This window comes from Hetaerina americana, unplaced genomic scaffold (assembly GCF_022747635.1).
Source record: "Hetaerina americana unplaced genomic scaffold, ioHetAmer1.1.p SCAF_11, whole genome shotgun sequence".
Classification (NCBI taxonomy): Eukaryota; Metazoa; Arthropoda; class Insecta; order Odonata; family Calopterygidae; genus Hetaerina; species Hetaerina americana.
The window spans coordinates 28,929,657-28,952,243 of NW_027286181.1; the positions used below are offsets into that span (position 1 = coordinate 28,929,657).

Here is a 22,587-nt window from a genome sequence, read left to right on the forward strand (position 1 = left end):
TTACGTCGGAAAATTACTACGCCACCGGAAAATCTTCCACCACGCCGCAGACCTTCGCAAGGGCTTGTGTCGGGGGGGGGGGCGGAGTATAGAGGTAGGGGGGCTGGTGTACGGTCACCAGCCCTTCTACCTCTATACTCCGCTACTTTCTACACATGCATGCATAGTATCCTGCGATCTACCGAAAGGTTTCGTGGAAGGGGGGCGACTAGACGCCGTTCATGCAGCATCCGTAATATAAACATTACAAAAGTTGTGATAAAGGGTGCGAAAGCATAACTTGCTGATTTATAGGGTCAATTCAATGCAAATCAGCAAGTTATGCTGCCGCACCCTGAACACATGTAGCATTTACATGCGAGGTGTTAAAAAATTGGGACTCATTGTCGGAAGGAGTGAACATCAGATCAAGAAACGTTACTACCATGCTCTCGTGAGACCTCATTTAGAGTATGCATTTAGAGTCCGGGATCAGACGGAAAAAGGTCTCATTAGGAAAATTGAAAAGGTTCAACGCAGGGTGGCCCGATTCTTTTTAAAAAAAACTGTTAAGACAAAACGAAAAGCGTCACAGAAGTGCTTCTGAAGTCGGGTTGGGTATCACTAAAACTATGACGAGTTAGGTTGAACTTGACAAATAAATTCATAGAAGTTTGTTTCAGCGCAGAGATGTCGTCAATTATTCGCAATCCAACATAAATTTGGTCGCTCGGATCATGGATATAAAATTCGAGAAATATACTCCAGAACTAGCGGACTCAAGGACTCCTTCCAAAAAAAACAATGCGGGATAACTCTAGGGTCATAGCCGACAAAAATGCCACTTGCCCCACGTAACGCCTGAGAAATAAATAGTTTCACTCCTATGGATGTATTTCCAACTGATCTCATATGTTTTCTTGGCAAATTCCTTCTGCATGGCCGTGAATGAGTGAAACAATATTTTACTTAGTACATGCGAAAACACTCAGTCTCTCGCTTTACTTTCAAGCCCTCCCTCCGCGGGGGTGATGCCTCACGTGGTCAGTTGCCATCAAGACAGTACCACTTTTTCCACCTGCTGAGTCAGGGGCAAGGATCTCAAGTTTCATGACCGGAGCTTAATCAATTTTATTCCCCTTCTTGCTTTCCAGTTCCGTATGACCCCTCTTAGTATGATGGCGGTCAATCATATAATCGGTTGATGTTCATTTTAAATCTATTTGATATATTTGAAAATGTCTGAAGATGGTAAATTTGGCCCACGTATACGTAAAACTAAAATTGGTGCTCACATGTATACAGGCTTACATACTTACATGTACCTGTATATGTGCTCAACATCATGCACTTCCTTTTCAGGCATTTTAAATGGATGATTATTCCTACTTCCTTCAAACCTTAAACACTTCCTCTCTCCCTCATACCTTACTCTTTCCATATGGTGCTTGCACCATCTGCACCAAACCACTCTTAGTTTAATCGCGGGGTAATTGTGTAGATGTAGATATCTCTTGGTCTTTCACAAGGGATCTGTTCATCAATTTTTCCTTCTGTTTTGTTTCTAACTAATGCATTGTGCCCCATGGTGAATCCAGTCCATCAAGTTTCTCTTTGCTGTTGAGTTCTCCATATCCTCCTTTCCTCTTTCGCTCTTCTCTATATCTACTTACTCATTCCTCATTTTGTCTGTCCATTTAATCTTCAGCGTTCTCCTCCAGTACCATTTTCCAGAGGCCTATTCTATTCTTCACTGATCACGCCTCGCTAATCATTTCCAGATCCTGGACACGACGAAGACCCTTGTCGTCGAGAAGGCCACGGCCGTGAAGGAGTACAGCGGACAGAAGCTACGCAGTATGAGCCTGGACAGGCAGAGCGCGGCAATACTGGCTCAGAACTGTAAGGATCTCGCGTCGACCGGAATGGTCAAGGCGAAGAGTGTCGCACAGAAGCTGATGGCGACAATGGAGGAGGATGAGAACGATTCGGAAGAAGGTGAGACCTGCGTGGACTCGGTACACGCCCACACATAAATATCATGCCACCCCTCCAGCTTCGTGCCAGGCTAAAGCTACCTTCTTACGTATCCAGTTCTGCTTTCCTTTTTGGTTTCATCGTCGTGCCCCCGTTTTCAAATCTCCCGGAAGGAAATGGAAGACGGCGATGGGTCAGTGCGCTTCATGTTTCGTTGTGAGGGGAATAAATGATAGACAATGAGCGTAGGTCTTTAGCTCGCCCTCGAAACAATGGAGGCATGGGAAACTTAACCAATGCGACGACCTACGGCGGCGATCTTGCATACCGATTGACGTCGGAGCCGCAAAACCGGTTGTATGATGTATACTACCTTGATCGAAAAGTTTCCGGAATAACCACCGTGTGGCGCTCCCATCGTTCCGATTTGAGTTCTGTTTTTTTTGTTAAATTGGTACATGTGTTGTTGATATTCCCTTTAAATCTTAGTGTCATAAGGAAGTATGCGGATTTGAAGAACGGTTAATTGTAGTATCGGATGCCAGGTTATGCTTAGATGAACGTAAGAGTGCGAAAAGCTGGTGATGGGAGACACCAATTATGAAGGATTGAAGTGATTGACAGGTAATTTTCAGACTGGCAGGGCTTTAAACAAGACAACTCTAAGGGCTGCCACAATTATTACCTTAGGTCAATAACCCTTACGATACTAGCCGGATAAGATGAGCAAGCTTAACAAACCATGACCTGAGGTGATCCATCTTCTACCATGAAATGTGCATATAGCGTAATCTTGTTCATTGGAGCCCTGATATGTGTCTCAGACCTGTACGATATATATATATATATATATATATATATATATATATATATATATATATATATATATACATATACATATACATATACATATATAAATATTATATAATATATATTATATATATATATTTTTTTAATATCCCCCCTCGTATACCTCCCCGCGGTATATCGATTCCAATACTGTAATTTCATAGATTTTGGAAATTTCGGGGTCAATAAACATGTTGGGTGTAATATCGTAAAACTGAAATTTCGTACAATTAAAATGTCGAAGGTATCAAGCGTGGCGTGGAAGAACGGAGAGCAACAGACGTGATAAGGATACATTCTGTCGCCCGTCTTTGGGTTGTCCTTGAAATATTAGATGGTGCTTTTGGCGGCGAAGCATGAATCGCATATCTTGCCTGGTATCAAACAGAAGATTTCATTTGTGAACAAGAATCCATGAACGGAAAAAAGTCAATCGAAATCTAAATACATGTATACCATTTAGAGTCATCACGAAAGTACAATTAAAGGGCGAAATAATTTCAAGCATAGCTTCATGAATAGTTATTTTTACAGGGATCACAAATATATATATACCATATTAAAGTGTTAGTCCAGTGGGTAGAGAGCGCTAGGTTACTGACTGAAGGGTCCGATTTGATTTCGGGTGACTCATCTGGGCGCCCTCAGTTTCAACCAAGCTGTGTGATTTTTAGGGTACCGAATCTTCCTGGGAAACCATTGACGGAACAGAGAGAGGAACTATCCCTTCTACCCTGTTAATTTGTGAATGCCACACGTCGCTGAACTAAAGTTTTAAGTCAGCTATACCCTCACCGATCAAACCGACCTTCGGGTTGATAACTATGATTTTAAATAGTGCTATAATCGTGTTAAACTAGGACTATCAGCATGAATGGAAACGTATTCCATGGTATGGCCAGAAAATGAATTTTGAAATGACTACGTCTACATAATACCCCGCAAGCATCGCAAGGACGCGTGGCAGGGGGTGTTAGGTCACCAGTCATTCTACATATACTCCCTCTACGTACTACCTTGATCAAAAATTTCCCGGAATTTATTCAGAAAAAAAAAAATACAAGTTTATTCATCTAAATCTATATTGTCCCCTTCAAAGTAATCCCCATCGACTGCAACACACTTATGCCAGCGCTTGATCCAATCCTCGAAACATTTTTTATATTCGGTTTTCGGTATGTCCATCAGTGCTTCCTGCGATTTTTCCATTACTTCCTCTCGGCTGCTAAAACGCGTTCCCCGTAATGGTTTTTTAACTCGATTGAACAGAAAGAAGTCACAGGGAGCCAAATCAGGTGAATTCGGTGGCTGTTGGATGGTATTTGTTGCATTTTTCGTCAAAAAATTACGAATAATGATAGCACTGTGCGACGGTGCGTTATCATGGTGCAAAATCCACGAGTTTTCTGCCCACATTTCTGGTCTCTTTCGGCGAATTGCTTCACGCAAACGTCTCATAACGCCCAAATAATACTCTTTGTTTACTGTCTGGCCTTCTGGCAAAAATTCATGATGCACTACACCGTTGTAATCCATGAAAACCGTCAGCATTGCCTTCTTTTTTGACTGAAAACGACGTGGTTTTTTTGGTCTCGGCTCATTTGGTGAACGCCATTCACTTGCCTGATGTCTGGATTGCGTGTCGTACTCATAAACCCACGTCTCGTCTCCAGTAATGATCCTTTTGATGAATGTGGGATCGGATTCAGCCTCACAAATCATGTCTTTTGCGACGTCAACACGGTCTCTTTTTTGCATGAAATTGAGGTACTTTGCTGCTACACGACGGAAACCCAAATCATTAACCACAATGTCTTGGGCGGATCCATAGGCAATGTTCAAGTCCTCCGCTATTTCTCTGATGGTTAATTTGCGGTTATTGACCAACATTTCTTTTACTTTATCAATTTTTTCACCGACTTTCGATGTCGATGGTCTGCCACTGCGTTCATCATCTTCGATTGACTCACGACCACTTCTGAACCGCTCGTGCCACTGGTAAACGACCGTTTTTTTTAGAGAATCGTTGCTGAAACACTTTTCCAACATTTCCAACGTCCGTGCGCCACTAAATCCGTTTTTTACGCAAAATTGAATACAAGTTCGTTGTTGCAAATTTAAATCCATTTCTGCAATTGTAAAAAATCGCCAACACACACAGAGATAGATGTACTCTTGGCTACGTAACTTTTGCAAATGTCAAGTTATGACACTAAGATTTAAAGGGAATATCAACAACAGATGTACCAATTTAACAAAAAAAACAGAACTCAAATCGGAACGATGGGAGCGCCACACGGTGGTTATTCCGGGAACTTTTTGTTCAAGGTAGTATGTGGCTTAACCCTTCGACAGATAAAATCCTTACTGTCGCGGCCAGATGAAACCATACTTGTCCGAAAGATCGGGAATTCCTCCTTGTCCTCTGTGTAAAATTACTATATATATTTGTGGAAAGGAGGGGAACAGGAAAGGGATGTTGGATGGGATGAAGGGAGGAAGGAATTACACAGAGATGAAGAGGGACCTGATGTAGAGTAGGTTACTGGATTGTATTTTGTTAGGAGTCACAAAATATTTGTGTAAAACATGAATTTATTTTTTCCATGTAAAATTTTACTACAGCAGACGAATACAGTCAAAATTTAGTACCGCATTATTATCGGACCTTCGAGATGTGGATTTGGAGAAAGTTGGAAGAAGTAAAATGGACGGAAAGAAAAATACAAACGAAGTATTACTGGGCGTAGCAAGGGAGGGTTCATGGGAGAAAACCCCCAGGACGTGGGAGAGGTGGGTTCAAGGTATTTTCATGAATTATTGAAGACTTTAACAGAGGGGAGAATATTTGTCTGATGAGCTAGGAGAGGAAAAGAATAAGCATATTGGGCGACATGAAGGGAGGTAGAAAGTATGCGGAATCGAGGAAGGTAAACCCTGTATATTATGTATGGTGTCAGGTTGTCTTATTTGGTGAGGCTTTTAAATTCAGAGGTGGTTAGTATACATTCATACAAAACCTACCTTACATGGTATTACACGAAGTAAATAAATATTCCAATCGGCTTTTTCTTCTATAGTTCTTTCAGTTCATTCTTTCCCCAACGATTGTCCTCAATACGACACCGCGTCTCACAATGTGTTCGACGAGGTTATTCTCCCTTCTTCTTTCCGATTTTTCATTTTTTTCTTCTGTATTTTACAACTTTTTGGAGAGTATCTTGCATGTTAATAAAAATAGAGAGAGATGAAGTGAATAACAGATAGATTTAAGATGTCATTTTTTCCACGAACGATAAGGTATCAGATTAACATTGTCCGACCATGGTAGGGGGTCATATTCGGATCAAAATTAGTCTGGTGTGTATTCACCTACTTCCACACACCCTGGCGGTGGCTTGTTGGGGACTAAAATATCAAAGTTAAGTATCAAAATCGAAGAATATTATCAGTACATTTGACTTCCGCCATTTTCCTGCAGGCACTGCGGTACTGCAGGAGAGGCATGCAATATTCTCCATTCTTCGGTAACTCTGTTTGCATATCACCGTCATAGAGAATCGTGCACCAAGGATATCCTTGCCATCATTTCCTTCCTGTTTCTTCCTATGACAAATATAATTATTTATAGCAGGAATCTAACGGATTTGGGGAGGTTTTCGATGGACCGTGGCACTATTAACAACGGTACTTCTAAGCCCTGATTAAGACGATATAAAATATCTCTAGACACCATTCTACATATTAGGATAACTCGTTCTTCAGATCTGTATACTGCCTAACTCTCTTAATACCATCCACAATGCTTATTGTATTCCTCGCTCCGCCTCGCTTTCACAGCATCTCATTCTCTCTCTCAGTATCTCTTGAATCCACTTTTCCTGCTGTCTTTGAATTTCTCTCAGTAACCTTCTCTCTTTCCCTACCATTTGTAGAACTATAGCACTAGTTTTCCTTTCCGATCATTTTATTATTTCCATTCTTCACCACACCCACATCTGGAAAGCCGACACTGAACGCTATCAATGCTCTTGCATCAACGGACAAGTAGGCCAAATACTTCAGGAATCACTCACGAAACTAATATTACATTACAGATCAAATCTCTGGCATAAACTGGAAGAAGTCCCTTTGAAAATAATGTTAAAAAAAGTATTACTAACCGAGTCGTACTATTGTGGGAAAGATAATAACAATACGATTAGATAGATCAAGGGTAGGACCGACAGATGTAAGATGCCATTTTCCCCATGAACGATAACGGAGCAGAATAACGTCGAGCGACCGCGCAAGGCGGGGAGGAGAGAGAGGGTATATTTATTTTTTCATTCTAAGTAGCCTAATGCGTTATCATTGGTTCATCTAATCTTATTTTATTGTCATCTTAGTTACTACCTCATCTTCTCTCATGTGAAGTATTTCACGCTTAAATGCCGTAGTTATATGCAGCGGTTATCCAACACGTTCCTTTAGTTATCATTATGTATATTATTTATATTATTTTACGAATTTATTTTAACAAAATATCAAGAAAATATTGAATTGAGATGCTTCATACTTAATGTTGAAATACCCTCGGTGGCTTGGGGGGATACTTTGTAATATTGATAATAATCATCATCGTAGGTCATCTGTCATGGTTGGAAGGTTTATGGAAAGAATAATAATAAATAATACTAATAACCTAACTACTAATGCGACCAAATAAAAGTTGCCTCATTTCAACGAGAGCAAAGTTTAGGGATTTTGTAGGAGGTCGATTGCGGAGAAAGTGCTTTTTCTTTGACCTTCGACGAAATAGATCCGTTACCATTGTTGGAATTGGGGTTAAAAGTCGACTTTTGACTTTCTGATTTCTGACTCGGGCACCGAGATGACGCATCAGATTTTGCAGTCGTCCATAAAATGTAATCAAGAATCTCCTGTCATTTTGTAATTGATTGGTGAAAAAATTCCAAATATCTTATCGGTATCGGTTTTCGATCGCTTCTTATCAGAAGTAGAAAGTCCACTTTGGTATAAGAGAACCAACCACTCACTCATTCGCGCTGTTTTCTCGTGTCTATGAAGTGGCAGTCCCCCCCATAAATGGCGGCACTCTTTGCGCGCGTCCTGCGGATTCGACCTCTGCGTTCGATGAATGAATAGGACTTCGTTAACATATTGTTGTCGTGAAATCATTGTTTTTGTCACCAAAGAAAACACTGTTAGGATGAATGGGACTGAGTGTCCATTGTTTAAGTTCTGTGGTCATATCAATTGAATGGGTCGGCCAATATTTTCAAAATATCTCCACCAATCAGTTATGACAAGCCTACATTTTTACGCGCACCTGTGCTTGAAAGAGAAAATTTTACAACCGTTTTTCAAATGAAAATGCAAATAGCAATGTTGGAAAGATATTTAAAAGTTGGCATATTATGGTGCTTTATTAAAATTCTTTTGGGATAATTGAGCTCACGTAGTATTCTTTCATTACCCGTTATGCATGGGAGAATCCGGTACACCATACACTCATTATCAAGGGTTATGAATCGGAAGATTGGTTTGTAGCAGTCCTTCGAGCTAGTGTTTCCTGCCAATCTCTTCATACCCGCATTACCTTGAACCGTCATATTCGATAACCTTTTTTTACATAGTTAATCCTTCGCCTTTCTCTGTATTTCTTCCACTGTTTCCTCCGTATCGTATAAAACCTTCAGTAACCTTGCTTCAGAACATACCAACATAAATTTCTCTTTTCTGCTCTTTAAAGCATTCTCCACACGCATTTCTCGTTAACCACTCTTCGAGGTACTTCATTTGTGAAATCTGTCAGTCCATTTTATTTCCAGCATTCTCCGGTGGCATCAAACTTCCTTAGCCTCAGATCCTCTTTTCTTTGCTGCTCTTATCTTCAGGGTCTCACATTTGCAGTTAAGTGTACCAGTTGCTTAGGTTTTTAAGCAATCACTTTTTTATACATACATGTATACTAGCGCGACTTGCCGTTAGCATTTGTTAGCAATGAGTCTTTTTAAGTCTCCTTTTTTAACCTCTGGATGCCTCTCAGGACCCATCCATCCATCTTATGATTCTAATAAACTACTCCTGGATTGTAATCAGATTTCCCAGTAGCCGAACCACAAAAATTGTCGCAACAGCCATGCCCGAGACGTGACTGAAAACCTCAAAATTTTGGTTCACGGACAATCGGCGTTGCCCACCTGACTAATATGGTGTGCTTAAGAGAAGGAAAGCAATAATAGGAGATCACAAGAATAAATTATCAAAAAAAATACAGCCAGAAGGAAAAAAATGATTTAACGTATAACAGACATGACTATTTAATCTTAGAGGCTCTGTTCGAGTGAAGACTAAATGGGGCCTGGAATACCTTTAGGCTAAAGGTATGAAGACCTATTTCTATCCCATTTTACTAATTTCTATCCCATTTTACTAATTGCGGGAGCATGGCTAAAGATAAAATCCTCAAGTATAAATTATTAAAAAGACTTTAACTCCAGCCAGCGTTCAACTGAAACAAAATTTGGATTTATTCGTTTAATAATACAATGGAATGCTGAATTAACGATATCGAACGAAAATATTTCAATTTTCGATATCTCGAAACCATGAAAAGTTGTTCATACGGCCGAAACCGTGAACACTTCTATGTTTCCCTGAATGGAAAGTTAAGAAAGAGTGGAATATAAATGGAACTATTAGCACCCCAGGCGGCGGCACCCCAAGCGTCTTTTATCTAGAAGAACTTCGATTCACGGCAAAGAACACTGCTAGCGACTAGCGCTAACACTATTCCTCGTCTGAGGTTTAGTTCCGTCCTTGTTGAGACTGTAATAACGCAAATGAAATAGTTTTTAAGACTAAAAAAAATATTGGCTGTGTACCCAAACGGTAGCAGCGCACCAATCACTTTCGTCAAACACTTCAGTATCTTATGTCCGCGAATCACCACCCTCAGAAAAACTGTCGAAGTTTTGCAGTTATCTTATTCCTTAATCCCCATTAAAAACAAGAGAGAACTGTGTACTTCCTGGACAAATGTCTTTTGAGATATCTGTGATAAATCAAGATTAACATCTAATCGAAAAGCCTTCCATTGATTTTTTCACAGCATGCTCTTTCGTAATTATATGCTTGGTGCCCAGTTGGAACACCACTGGACGTTCCTTCAGTGCTCACGAGTTGGGAAACGTTAAGGGATAGATCATCGTCGGGTATTTTAATTTTGTTAGTGAAATTACTGTTCAGGTTGAATTGTTAATTAGTGTTAAGGATGGATTTCCAATAGTTAAAACACTGGCTGCAATAAAATCAAATTGAAGTATTATTTCTAATGAATGTAATACGATTTTTATCGGAGATCTTTTCGATTAGGTTTGAAGGAAATAAATCCAATCCCTCGTGTAATTATTGAGATTAAGATTTCCGGGAAAATAATTATGAAAAAAATTTCCTGAAGTAATGAGTTTATGGTGTAAAAATGATTGTATTTCGCTATGCAAACGGAATTATTTTTCGCTCTACAGAGCGCTTACGAAGAATGCAAAAACATACATCGGTTTTGAATCAAGAGCTCTATCGAGATATTTCTCCAGAATTATCTGCATCAGTGCACGAAAGAATGAGCTGTGACCTAACAACACCTGCCACACGTCATTTTAATGACTTGCGGGGTATTGTGTACATGTTCGCAAATTCAATTGCCCTGACAATGGGACTCGTTTCAAAAATCTCGTTTTCCTCGACTGCGGTTTCCTCTCCGCTCTGTCTCTCGCTTGGGAATTATTCTCTCAGCATGCGACCTTGGCAATGATTCTCAACGGGAAGGAGGAGGAGGTATATATAAAAAAAAGAGAACACCATTTATCTCTCTTCGATAAAAAAAATAGCGGGCCGTATAATTTAAGAGACTCGTGAGAAATGCTCGATGACTTCGTGGCAATAAGAGGCGTCTGTCTATCCCAACATATTTTAGCTAACTTTCTTCTCGTGCATACGACTCTCGTTTTATTGCTCTATCCCCTAGTCACGCAATCGAGCGACAAAATTGATCCAGTTGACCTAAATAACAAGTCGGTTGTGTTGCGGCACCTGAGAAACTGGGGACAGATAAAAAAATTTGAAATTCCCAAAAGAGCATGAATTCCGTCCATGGTATTAGAAATGGTGTAATGCTTATCTAGTGTTCAATAGAGAGAGAGAGAGGTGTGGTCGCTACCACAGCCACGTGACGAGTATGCTTTGTGTGGCGTTTCGAGCATTTCTCACGAACCAAAGTGATTTTACGAGGAAAATTTCGATTACCAGTCCACTGAATAATCCCGGAAAGCATTAGTTACTCATCTCACCATACGAATTCTAAAGAATCAATTATGGATATTCATATCGAATGTGATCTACATCTCGGGACCCTGCAAGCCACCCGCTATGGTGCGTGGCAGGAGGTGACTCAACGTCAGTCATGAAAGCATAAAAAATTACGTTTTTCTTGATTGTTAATCACAATAAATCAGTTGGAAAATTCAAATTATGCGGACGATATTTACCTAAAAGTACATGCTGGATAACTACGGTATTAAACGGTGAAATACTTCTCTACGCCTGAGAGGCACTATCTCAATAACAGGAAGGACAATTAAGTAAGTTTAGCAGAAATAATGCAAAATACTAGGCTGCTAAGATTGAAAAAAGTAAAAATACTCCCCCCCATCCAAGCGTGATCAATATATTTATCATGATCCCTCATATTTCGTGGGAGTGATAACATCTTAATCGGTTGGTTCTATACTTGATCTATTTTAGCTTGATGTCATGACCACTCTCACCGCAGTATAATGGGCCACCAATACACTTTCAATATCATTTTTAAAAAGACTTCTTCCCAATTTATGCAAGATATCCAATCTGCAATCCAAGCTTACAGGTTGTCAGCGGACTACAATTGTATATACTAATTAATGACAGAAAAATTTTATTTTAACTGAATGGATAATTTTTATCAACTCAAAATATTTAAAACCAATATTTAAAAAAAAATGAACGTGTTTTATGTTTTTATTTGAAAATATTTCATTGAATAACAATTATTTTCAGCAAAGTGATTGCATAGGTCGCAGAAACTTTTCGATAACCTCTTTTATTTTCTTGTTTTTTCAGTAAGTATAGGCAAGGTCATTCATATTTTTGTTTGTTCGTATAAACAATGAAAAATTGTAGACACGTTAGTATAAAATTCACCGTCTTTCAATGATTTTAGGGAAAATAATTTTCTGCATACTGCATGCGAGAAATTGAGTGCGACTGTAGACATCATGCTCAAGGAGACCCGATGCTGAAGCTAGACTTGTAATTAGAGATTACAATAAGAGTGCTGTAATACTGAAAACTATTAAATTTTTACTAAATTATTTAAAACTATTTTTAATTACGCTAAGCGTTTATCTTATTTTTTTAATTCTCATATAGACCACTTTGGCACTAGTGTCCAGTAAATCTGAAATGTTATCCACCTCTCCTCAAAATCGCTAAAACTCATCTAAACTCAACCAAGGTACCCTACAATCGTGTAACCAAAATAATGACTCTTTAAATATCCTCCGGAATTGCCAACTTCTGGAATGTGTCAACAACCCTGCGTCGCTCGGCATTGGTACACTTCGGCAATGTTGTTGCTGCCGCTTCTTGTGACGTAATCAACGATCTACATTTTCCTTAAACCCACGCTTCCACCTTTGTTACTCATCTGCCTCTATAGGAACTAAAACAATCGCTCACTAAGAATGTAAATATGTGCCGAACCCTGTCGCGTTATATCATATAAATCTTCACCCGGTACGATCGGACTTACCAAGCCATTTTCCTACAGGCAAAAATACTACTCTCATCGATGATATTAGAACTTCCGTTGAATAACAAGAGTACGGCGACATACCTACCCTTTTAAAGTGAACAGTAATATTCAAATTTCAAGTAAACTTCGGTTCGACGAACAGAAGAGCGAGTGTTACGCAAGGAAGGTAGAAATGTATTCTTGGTATTCCATTTCGATAAAAACCAATCGATCGATAAGCAATAAAATTGAGTCTCAGATCAAATAACCACGTGGGTCAAGAGCAACCACTCTCAGTAATGAAATGCAGAAACAAAATACTCTCGCGTCAACGAAGTCTTCATACGAAAAGGCCAGGGCTGAAGTGGGGAACCGGAAATAAATATGTAAAGAAAAAGACTAACGAAAACGTTAATATTTGAAGTAGTTTTGGATGGCGCCCAAACTTGGTTGTTGAGGCGGGAGGAGAAGCGTAGTTTGGAGGTCTTCGAGAAGTGAGTGTGGAGAAGAATGGAAAAAATAAAATGCCATTAAGGAAACCTTACAATGAAATTGTGGGAATGGGGGGGGAAGAGAGAATGTTGCTGAGAGAAATCAGTAGGAGGCAGGACAAGTGGATGCAGAAAATATTGAGAGGCAATGTAATGCTGAAGATGCTGATAGATGGGAGAATTCTGGGAAATCGGGGTAGAGGGAGGAGGGTGCTGAAAAGCCGAGGTAAAGGGAGGAAAATAATGGGAATTTTGGACGGAATTAAGCGAGGTACACAGTATCCTGTGTCATGTTCGTCAGGGTTTTCCAGGTGCCAGGGACCATCAAAAGCCGACCCAAAGTCGGTTAACTAGAGCTAATGGTAATACGCAAGTACACTATAAAGTACCTAAAGTCCCTAAAAGATAAATTAAAACTTTGGTATGGAGCGTGGCCTTTTAAGCCTCGGAAACTTGATCGAGCAAATAAAATGATAGGCGTAGATTGGCGGATTTTGAGGTGTGGTTGTAGGGAAAGTTGAATGAGGTAAATTGGACATAAATGAAAACGAACGAAGAAGTCCTAGGCATGTTGGGGGAGTAGATAGAATTTTTGGTAGAGGCCCTAAGGAGGCAGGAAAGGTGGATGCAGAGCGTCATGAATGCAAACGGACTCTTGAAGACTGTGATAGAGGGGAAAATGTTAGACAAACGAGGAAGGGGTAGGAATAGGATAGGGATGTTGGACGGAATTAAGGGAGGGTAGAAAGTATGCGGATTTGAATAAAAGTTTAATGTAATGTTGGGTGTGAGGTTTTGTCTAGCCAGGGGTGGCTATAAATTGTAGGATTGTACAGTCTGTGTCCACCAAAAAATTTAACTTAAAAACAGTAGACTACCAAATGACGATAACTACAGTACAGCGTTGATGACAGGGTTTGCTTGTTTCGTAGGTTGCACGACAACAGTTCGTTCTGGATCCCCTACTCTATCACTCTCGCCACGACACCGATTCCTACTCCTATTTGTGACTTGCGTGAGCGTGGTAGGATATAAATTAGAAAATAAGAGACACATCCGTCAACCTCTTCCAACTCCATTAACCTCACCGAGGAATGCATTTAAAAGGAAAAGAGGTCGTGTTTTCGCAGTTGTGTCACACGACCCTATTCTAGTCGCCGCATTAATATGCGAGATTTCGTATTCGGAGAACGGAAATGTGTAAGAAACCACTATTGTATTCCCACTCTTCCTTCTTAACGCCGCATGTGATGGAACCTGACCAAAGTTTTCCTCGAATGTGGTATACCATTGAGTTTTTACGCTAAAACAGACGGATTTGAAGTGTTCTCGGTTGCGACGCAATATAAATGTCTTATTTGTGAATTTAAAATAAAGCTACCGACTATTTCATCAGTTTTAACTCTGTAATATTTATCCGTTTTTCGTGTGTGTTTCCGGGTCTGGAATTCCTCTAAATATCAGCACCAATTGCTCCCATTTATGTAAACGTCGAGACAAATTATCACGAATATTGTTTCAGTATTGAATTCAGGATACTTAAAATCGTTCGCTAGGTTTAACATGGGGTATTTTATGTTGGATAATTCGGATGAATTGGATTTTAAATAATAATCGCAGAAGTAAGTACGACATGATTGTTGAATTCAACAACCAATCACAGATGAACAGGGGTGAGTCAGGAAACCGCGAATGGTTGTGACGGAATCAAGGAAGTTCGTCCGTTAATATGCCAATCATGAAAATACTATCGTGTTTAAGATTCATAGAGATTACAGCTTTAAAAATATTCCTTGATTTCAGCGCCAGAAATATATATGTAATTGCGAATGACATACATTTTATGTATTGTATCAGTAAAAATTAAGTAATTAATTTTTAAGACGCGTGCGCAATGTAAGTCACAGTAACGTCACCACAAGGAATTGCATCCGACTATTTAATTAACCTTCAAATATTATTTCGTGTGGAAGATGTTTAATTAAGTCATTTCATTCCTTCTTGTATCAAGCTTTACAACAAAGAGTCAATGACTATTTGAGAAACATGAAATATTAAAAAACACCCTTGGGCAACCTCGAATACAGGAAATACTATATAAACTGGCCAACGAAATTTGCAAATATAAAAACTTCGCAGTAATAACGATGCTCACTTGTTGTTAGGATGACTGTCGTTTTGTGAAATCCTACTGCTATGGCTGTGGTTGATTAGCTGTGATTCTCTTTAAGATAAATATGGAAGGCTTTTGAGTCCTTTTTGATGTCTCCTTTAATTTTATTTTGCTACGTATTCACTCATATGTATAATCTCATTTATTTTTATCTTTTATCCTAGTAAACTAACCACCAACTCACGTTGCGAAAGCCGGTTCAGTTTACTAACACATGCGAAGTATAAACGAGGTTACCATTAAGCCACTAAGCTCAAACTAACAATTTTTAAACATTAAACAATATTTGTGCAATATTTCGTAAGTCAAATCGATGGCGTACCGCTAGTTTTGCATATTTGCAAATCTAATGCATGCCACTATGTTTTTCAAAAGTACGATACGACTTTTTTTAAATAAACTATTTACCTTTTAATTCTTTTCTATATAAACATTGGTTGTTTTCAATTGGTCGTTTTTTCGAAAACGAGAACGTGAATATAAGTTTTTCTCATTCCCATTAAATAGGCCATAATTTCTAATATCTCCGTACTATTTTTCTATCCTATCCTAATGTAAACAATTTATGAACTAGGGAAAAAGTGAAATCATTCACCTCACCCCACGAACAAAGTTTGCTGTGAGACTTCCTACCGCAATACGTGACAATGTCCAAGTGCCCACCCCGTTAAGTGATAATGGTTATTTGCGAGGAGGTACGCGCTTCGAGGCATTCAGAAATTCTTGCCGACGTTTTGATCTTATCCGGCCAGATATTGCCATTAGCATTCGACCGATCGATGGTCAAACGACCCGACACCGTGGCCCATTGGCCGATTTAGAGTTTCGCACGGATCTTGGGGCTTCCGCCTTAGCAGGTCATATTATTCACGAACCCTCGCTGACCTTAATACCTCACGAAGGGGAGAAGTTCGAGTTCCGTTTTAAATTGTATGCAGCAAATTTCGTGCGCAACTTCGAAGGTCCTTTCAAGTGAATCCCTCTGCGTCAATTTCATCACGGCGACCCTGAGGACTAACGTATGGAAAACACACCGCAGTACTGCCAACCACCAGGGAGAACTCTGTGGTTCATCGCACCACATTCTAATCAGTGAGACAACTTCATAAACTGTACATTCCGTGAAAGTGGTCAATTCGGAAATTTGAGGCGAAATTGGAGGACTTAATAATAAAAAATAGCCTGTATAGCAGTAGCGGAATTTAAAACGTCTTCAAGGGTGAGAGGGTATTTTCTCATTGATAAACAATTTCACACCTTATTTACCACAGTTAAATTTGCCAAAATATTAAAATATTCCCACTGGTTTTCAGAGAGCAACGTACTGATGATGAATTTATGATCTGGGTAGAAAATGTTCAATATTAGCGCCGGAAAAATGAGAAATATTCATTTTGCATTCTATTAAAGCCAAAAATATTTCCCCAGAAGAGCTCATGACCCATGAAACGGAAATTATGGATTGGAAAAGTAAGAGATAGGTATCACTTAGCAATAGGTGTGCCACATCTGGAATAAGCGGCATGTATTTCGGATTCATGGAAAATTTAATTGACTCATTGGGAAAGGTTAAGAGAAAAGCTAGGTTTTTAATATCACTACGAGAAGAGACCAAGCATCACGGGTAGGCTGGAAGAATTAAGTTGGGAGCCCCTTGACACATTAAGAGAGAAGGTAGTTGTTTTTATGGGAGGCGACCGACAGCTAAGGTCATTTACACCATTAGGGATGGTTGGGAAAGGAAGGGTGGAGAGGCACCCATCGAAAGGCGCAAAGGGGTCCCGCAGTTAAACGTCCCATCCGATACTCGTACTCACTCAAAGTGCTCTCCACAAAGCACCTCAAGTAGGGATCGGGATACCACTGTCCCCAGGATTTGAACCCAAGCCCTCTCAGTGGGAAGCGTCCTCGTTATCCACCGCACCATCCCGATCCCCAAAGAGAGAAGGATGGACCTAGACTCGTATAGAAAGGTGTAGGATTCACCAGTTTCTTTTGCGACACTCAGAAAATTATTATGGTACCAAATTATATTTGTATATTCGACCACCTGGGTAGATGAAGAGAGGAGGAGGAAATCAATCAATGAGAGGGACGTTGAGTAAGGATGTTAAGAAAAGTATCGTCAAAACTTTGATATGGAGCGTGGTTTTGTACGGCGCGGAAACATGGATGTTGGAGCAAGAGCGTAGATGAAGATTTTGGAGATTTATAAAATGTAAATGTGAAGAAGGATGGAAAAGGTGAAATGGACAGAACGGGAAGCATATGAAGTGCTAGGTATGGTGGGGGAGGTGACAGAATTGTTAGGAGTGGTCCAAGTGAGGCAGGAAAGGTGGATGCAGAGCATTTTGATTTGCGATGACATGCTTAAGACTGGGATAGAGGTGATAGCGCAAGGCAGGCGAACTTAGGGGAGGAAAGGATGGGCAAGTTGGACGGAACGAAGGAAGTATGCAGGAATTGGAGAAGAGTTTATTGTAGTGTGGAGTGTCAAGCTGTATCTTGTCAGATGAGGTTTATACATCTAAGAATTTTCAGTCTGTGTCCATCCAAGCCTATTTACAAAAAACGAAAATTCTACCTGAAACAGTATAATTATTATAATATATTTTACCGTAATGGTAGATTTTGGGTGAACATAGACTCAACAGCGGTACAACGATACATTCCCATGCCTATCCTAGCAAAACACAACCTGACATCAAAATCCACAAGCCCCAGATCCAACAAGTACAGGTTGCGGATGTTTCCTATCTCTCCAACTACTCCCGTTTTCTGCAATATATTCATTAATTCTACCTAATTCACCAAATAATAATATTATTAATAATTGAAACCCGTGGGTCGCGGTAGTCCAGGGGGTAGAGCGTTGGACTGCTGACCGGAGGGCTCGGTTTAGATTCCTGGGCAAGGCACACTGGGCACCTGCAGCTCCACCCAAGCTATGTGATTTTTCGGGTACCAGGTCTTCCTGGGAAAACATAAACGGCACAGGTAAAGGAACTGGCCCCCCTACCCTGATGTGTGAATTTCACACGCCGTCGGGCTTAGTACTGGGTGAACTCTGCCATCACCTACCAAACCGACCTTCGGGTTGATTACTGTATGTATGGTTTTCTTTAATTGAAACCCATTTTGCGTAAGAGGTAATGAATATGAATATGCCATTGGTACGGATAAAAAAATATATATAAATGTCGCACTTACCCAACCCACTCGTTTACGGAAAAACCACGCATCCCGTGAACGATCCCAAAGTGATGTCACTACGTATACCCGCAACTCCCACGGTTCACGTTACATAACATCCGACCCACCTTCTCACCAAAAGTGAATTAAGCGAGTCAAAAGTGACGTCACTACACCCGCAACTACCACAGTTCACGTGACATAACCACGGACCCAACTTCCACCCACAATTCCGTGGCATCAGCAATGGAAGGCACTTCCATTAGTTCATATTTCATCAGAGAACCATGTCTGGGATTTCCGTAAAATCCAATGGATAGCAAATCCCAAATAGACAATTGGATAAATGTATTCAGAAAGGCTATCCTGTATGGGCATTTCATGAATAATCATTGAATAATAACTTGGGCAAATAAGGGACAAAAAATGTAGCTGGTCTAGCTGATGTCCATAAATTTACCGTAGTATTCAAATGTATAGTGATTCTCACATCTTCGTTTCCTAATGATCAATTCTCATCTCATTCTACTTCACTGTTACATTATTCTATGTAATGATTGTAAATCTTTGGCTGAATGGCTACTTATCGCTTAATCACCCGCAAATTTAACTGATTTGAAGAGTTCCCTATCAACTTTCATCCCGGCCCACAGTTCATCCCATACCTTCCTGCATACAGATATACATATATAAACCATACATACAGTAATCAACCCGAAGGTCGGTTTAGTAGGTAATGGCGGAGCTCACCCAGTACTAAGCCCGACGGCGTGTGAAATTCACACATCAGGGTAGGGGGGCCAGTTCCTTTCCCTGTGCCGGTTATGGTTTCCCAGGAAGACCTGGTACCCGAAAAATCACTTTAGCTTGGGTGGAGCAGCAGGTGCCCAGAGTGCTATGCCCGGAAATCGAACCCGGACCCTCAGCAGTCCAACGCTCTACGTACTGGACTACCGCGACCCACATATACATATATATATATATATATATATATATATATATATATATATATATATATATATACATATAGATATATAAAAACACAGATGTAGATTTTTAGAATACTATATAGAGACACAAAGAAAGGACACTCACAATTTGTTATTTTACGTTTCGACAGCACGGCTGTCGTCTTCAGAATCATTCTGAATGATTCTGAAGACGACAGCCGTGCTGTCGAAACGTAAAATAACAAATTGTGAGTGTCCTTTCTTTGTGTCTCTATATTCTAAAAATCTACATCTGTGTTTTTATATACGAGGGTCATCCGGAAAGTAGTACCCGTTCATGAAATAAAGACACAAAAGTAAATATTAACAAACATAAAAAATTTTATTTGAAAGAGGATACTTTAAACTACTTCTCAACATAATCTCCAAGCAAATTAAGGCATTTGTCATAACGTGTGACAAGTTTCTGTATTCCTGCTGCATAGTCCTTCGCCGCCAGCTCATTGAGATACGCGAGGGACCCATCTTGCACAAATTTTTGCATAATGCAGATGGTGTTTAACAATTTCATGAACAATTGTTCGAGAAACATTGGGAAAATGCTCACAGATGTCATCAATTGTGACGCGCCGGTGAATCGATCGTTCCTCACGAATTCGTCAACTGAGCTCACCAGTTGGTCTGTAATGACAGACGGTCTCTCCGAACGCTCATCGTCGTGTGTGTTCCCCCTCCCCATGTTGAAGTTGCGACACCACCGCCGAACAGACGACTCGTCCATTACATTGTCTCCATACACCTCCTTTAATTGGCGATGAATATCACATGGGCGAACGTTTCTTGCATTGAGGAATTTAATCACTGCCCTCACTTCACAACTGGCGGCGTTCTCAATTTTTTTAAACATTGTAAACAATCACAGAAACAACACAGGCAATGCTAGCGTCACGCAACTTGGCTCAGAGAAGGCAGACAAGCCACTGAAGCTATCTGACCTCGTCCAGCGGCTACTCGCGTCGTCAGCACTTCATGCGGCACAAACGGGTACTACTTTCCGGATGACCCTCGTATTTGTGTGTCGCCGAAGAGCGTTCCATTTCGAAGATATTTTATATACATATAGATATGTACATATGTATACATACAGATATATACATATTATATATATATTTATATATATTTATATATATTTATATATATTTATATATATTTATATATACATATATATATATATACATACATACATACATACATACATACATGGCACGCATAGCCATAAGAAAAAGACGAGCCACATTGGTCAAATATACGTAAACCCGCCATGTTCTCTCTCGCACTGTTCCTATCCTTCATGCTGTTGTATGATTGCTTTCCTACTGTCCTTTCCTCCAGTGTCTTCTATTTCTCCTTTCGTGGGTGAAACAGCTACCTAACGCCATCTCTTGGTCAAAACATCGGGGCAATTGTTTGCATAAACCCCCCCGCAGATTTCAGTGCTAATTTAAGGTTGAAAATAACAATTGATAGCGGACATTCATTTCTTGTTCCCTTGCCTCGGACTGCCCATTCCTTTTGTCTTTTCGCGGTGTACATCTGTGCGGTCTATTTCTGGAAAATCTCATCACCTTCGTTTTCTTATGATTTATGCTCATATCACGGATCTATTACACCAATTCTGTGCTGAGATAAGCACTAAATCGTAAGAAATATTTTAAAAAAACGTGGAAAATTTAAAAATTATAATGGAAAATAACATTTTACCATGTCGACCAGAAATTGTAATGTCCGCCATTTTTCCCATGATCTTAAAAAAATCGGGTCGCAGTCGGTTAGCGACCTATTTCGAGACTGCATCGTACCTTTCAGTATTTTTCTTTTCTTTTTTCTTTGCCGCATGGGTTCAGCAGTGTCCAAGAAGGGGGTCCCGTCACAACAACAGAATTCTGTACCAGGAGAGGCTAAGGTGGCAGTCCCTGTCGCCATGCAATACGATGGGAATGTCGAAGAATCCAAGACCCCTTACGTTTTGCGGTACTAAATTCGACTTCCTCCACGTGTCAATCGCTTTGCCGACCATGCTGACACCATTCCTGATGCCTTTCCGGAGGAAATTGCCACCTCCCCCGACCTTGAAGATAAAGGAGCTGGATCTGATCGAAGAGGTGGACGAATGATACATGAGCCCTGCGTATCAGAAGAACCACTTGTGTGTACCACTTATTTCGGAGGGTTGGTCCTTGTTAAAGGGGAGTCTAATTGACCGGTCAAAAGTTTTGTTTGCCTTTTTTCTTTACTGCGCAACTTCAAAAACTTAACATAAAGAATCTGGTTATCTTTGGTTTTAACAATATCTCCGGTTATAATTAGCATTTATATCGCTTACTTACTTTCATTCGATTTTCATCATAACCTTCAGTAATAAGTGATTCTTATTAAAACAATATGTTCGAAACATATACTTAATTCCAATCAGGTACTTGGAAATATTTCATTTAGATCCAACGGGAATGTCCCCATCATATTTTCGTAACAGATTTGGTTGGTTTTGATGAATAAAAATATCTGTTGAAAGGTCATGAAAGGAAATCGAAGTAACCCTAGAAACACCCAGAAAATAAATTAAACGAGACGATAGATGGCTGATTCTAGTTCTGAAAAAATATCAGGCTGCCTAGAATTACTTATAGTTCGCGAATTGTAATGCACATTAAATTACGAATCTTGACATCTATTTCATGTCCCTCGAAATTGGAGAAGGCATGAAAATATTATTTGAAAAAAATAGCCAGAATTATTTTTTTTTTCAAAACTTGATTAATATGATAAGAGTTGAATTTTTTCGGACTAAAATATCTACTTTCGTGTGATATTCAATCTCTCTGCTTTAAACAATGGGTGTGTGTCTTTGTCACCATTAATGGTTTCGGGGCGAGCACATTAGGAAATCCCAGTTTCCTTGTGACCAGTCAATTAACTGACATCTAAACCCTATATTTGGTATATTGGTATTAGTTCTAAAAATTGTTTTTCTAGGTTGGATGAAGAGGTGTATTTATTGTTTGTCGTTACTAAAATAAGCGAAAATTTATTTTTATTATGATAGTTAATGTTTGCTCGAAAATATAAACTTTAAACAAAGAA

The 22,587-nt window shown here is 39.7% G+C and overlaps 1 protein-coding gene across 3 annotated transcripts in view; it reads left to right on the forward strand.

Annotated features, from left to right (window-relative positions):
• LOC139700990 (lipid storage droplets surface-binding protein 2-like) overlaps window positions 1-22,587 on the forward strand; it is a 64,668-nt gene extending 42,081 nt beyond the window's left edge. Inside the window, exons 3-4 of one of the 3 annotated variants that reach the window (XM_071599537.1) lie at window positions 1,761-1,977; window positions 21,313-22,587. In XM_071599537.1, the coding sequence (XP_071455638.1) occupies window positions 1,761-1,977; window positions 21,313-21,620 (525 nt within the window). In that variant the 3' untranslated portion in view covers window positions 21,621-22,587. The remainder of the gene's footprint in view (window positions 1-1,760; window positions 1,978-21,312) is intronic. The other 2 variants (XM_071599538.1, XM_071599539.1) reach the window with 2 other exon arrangements.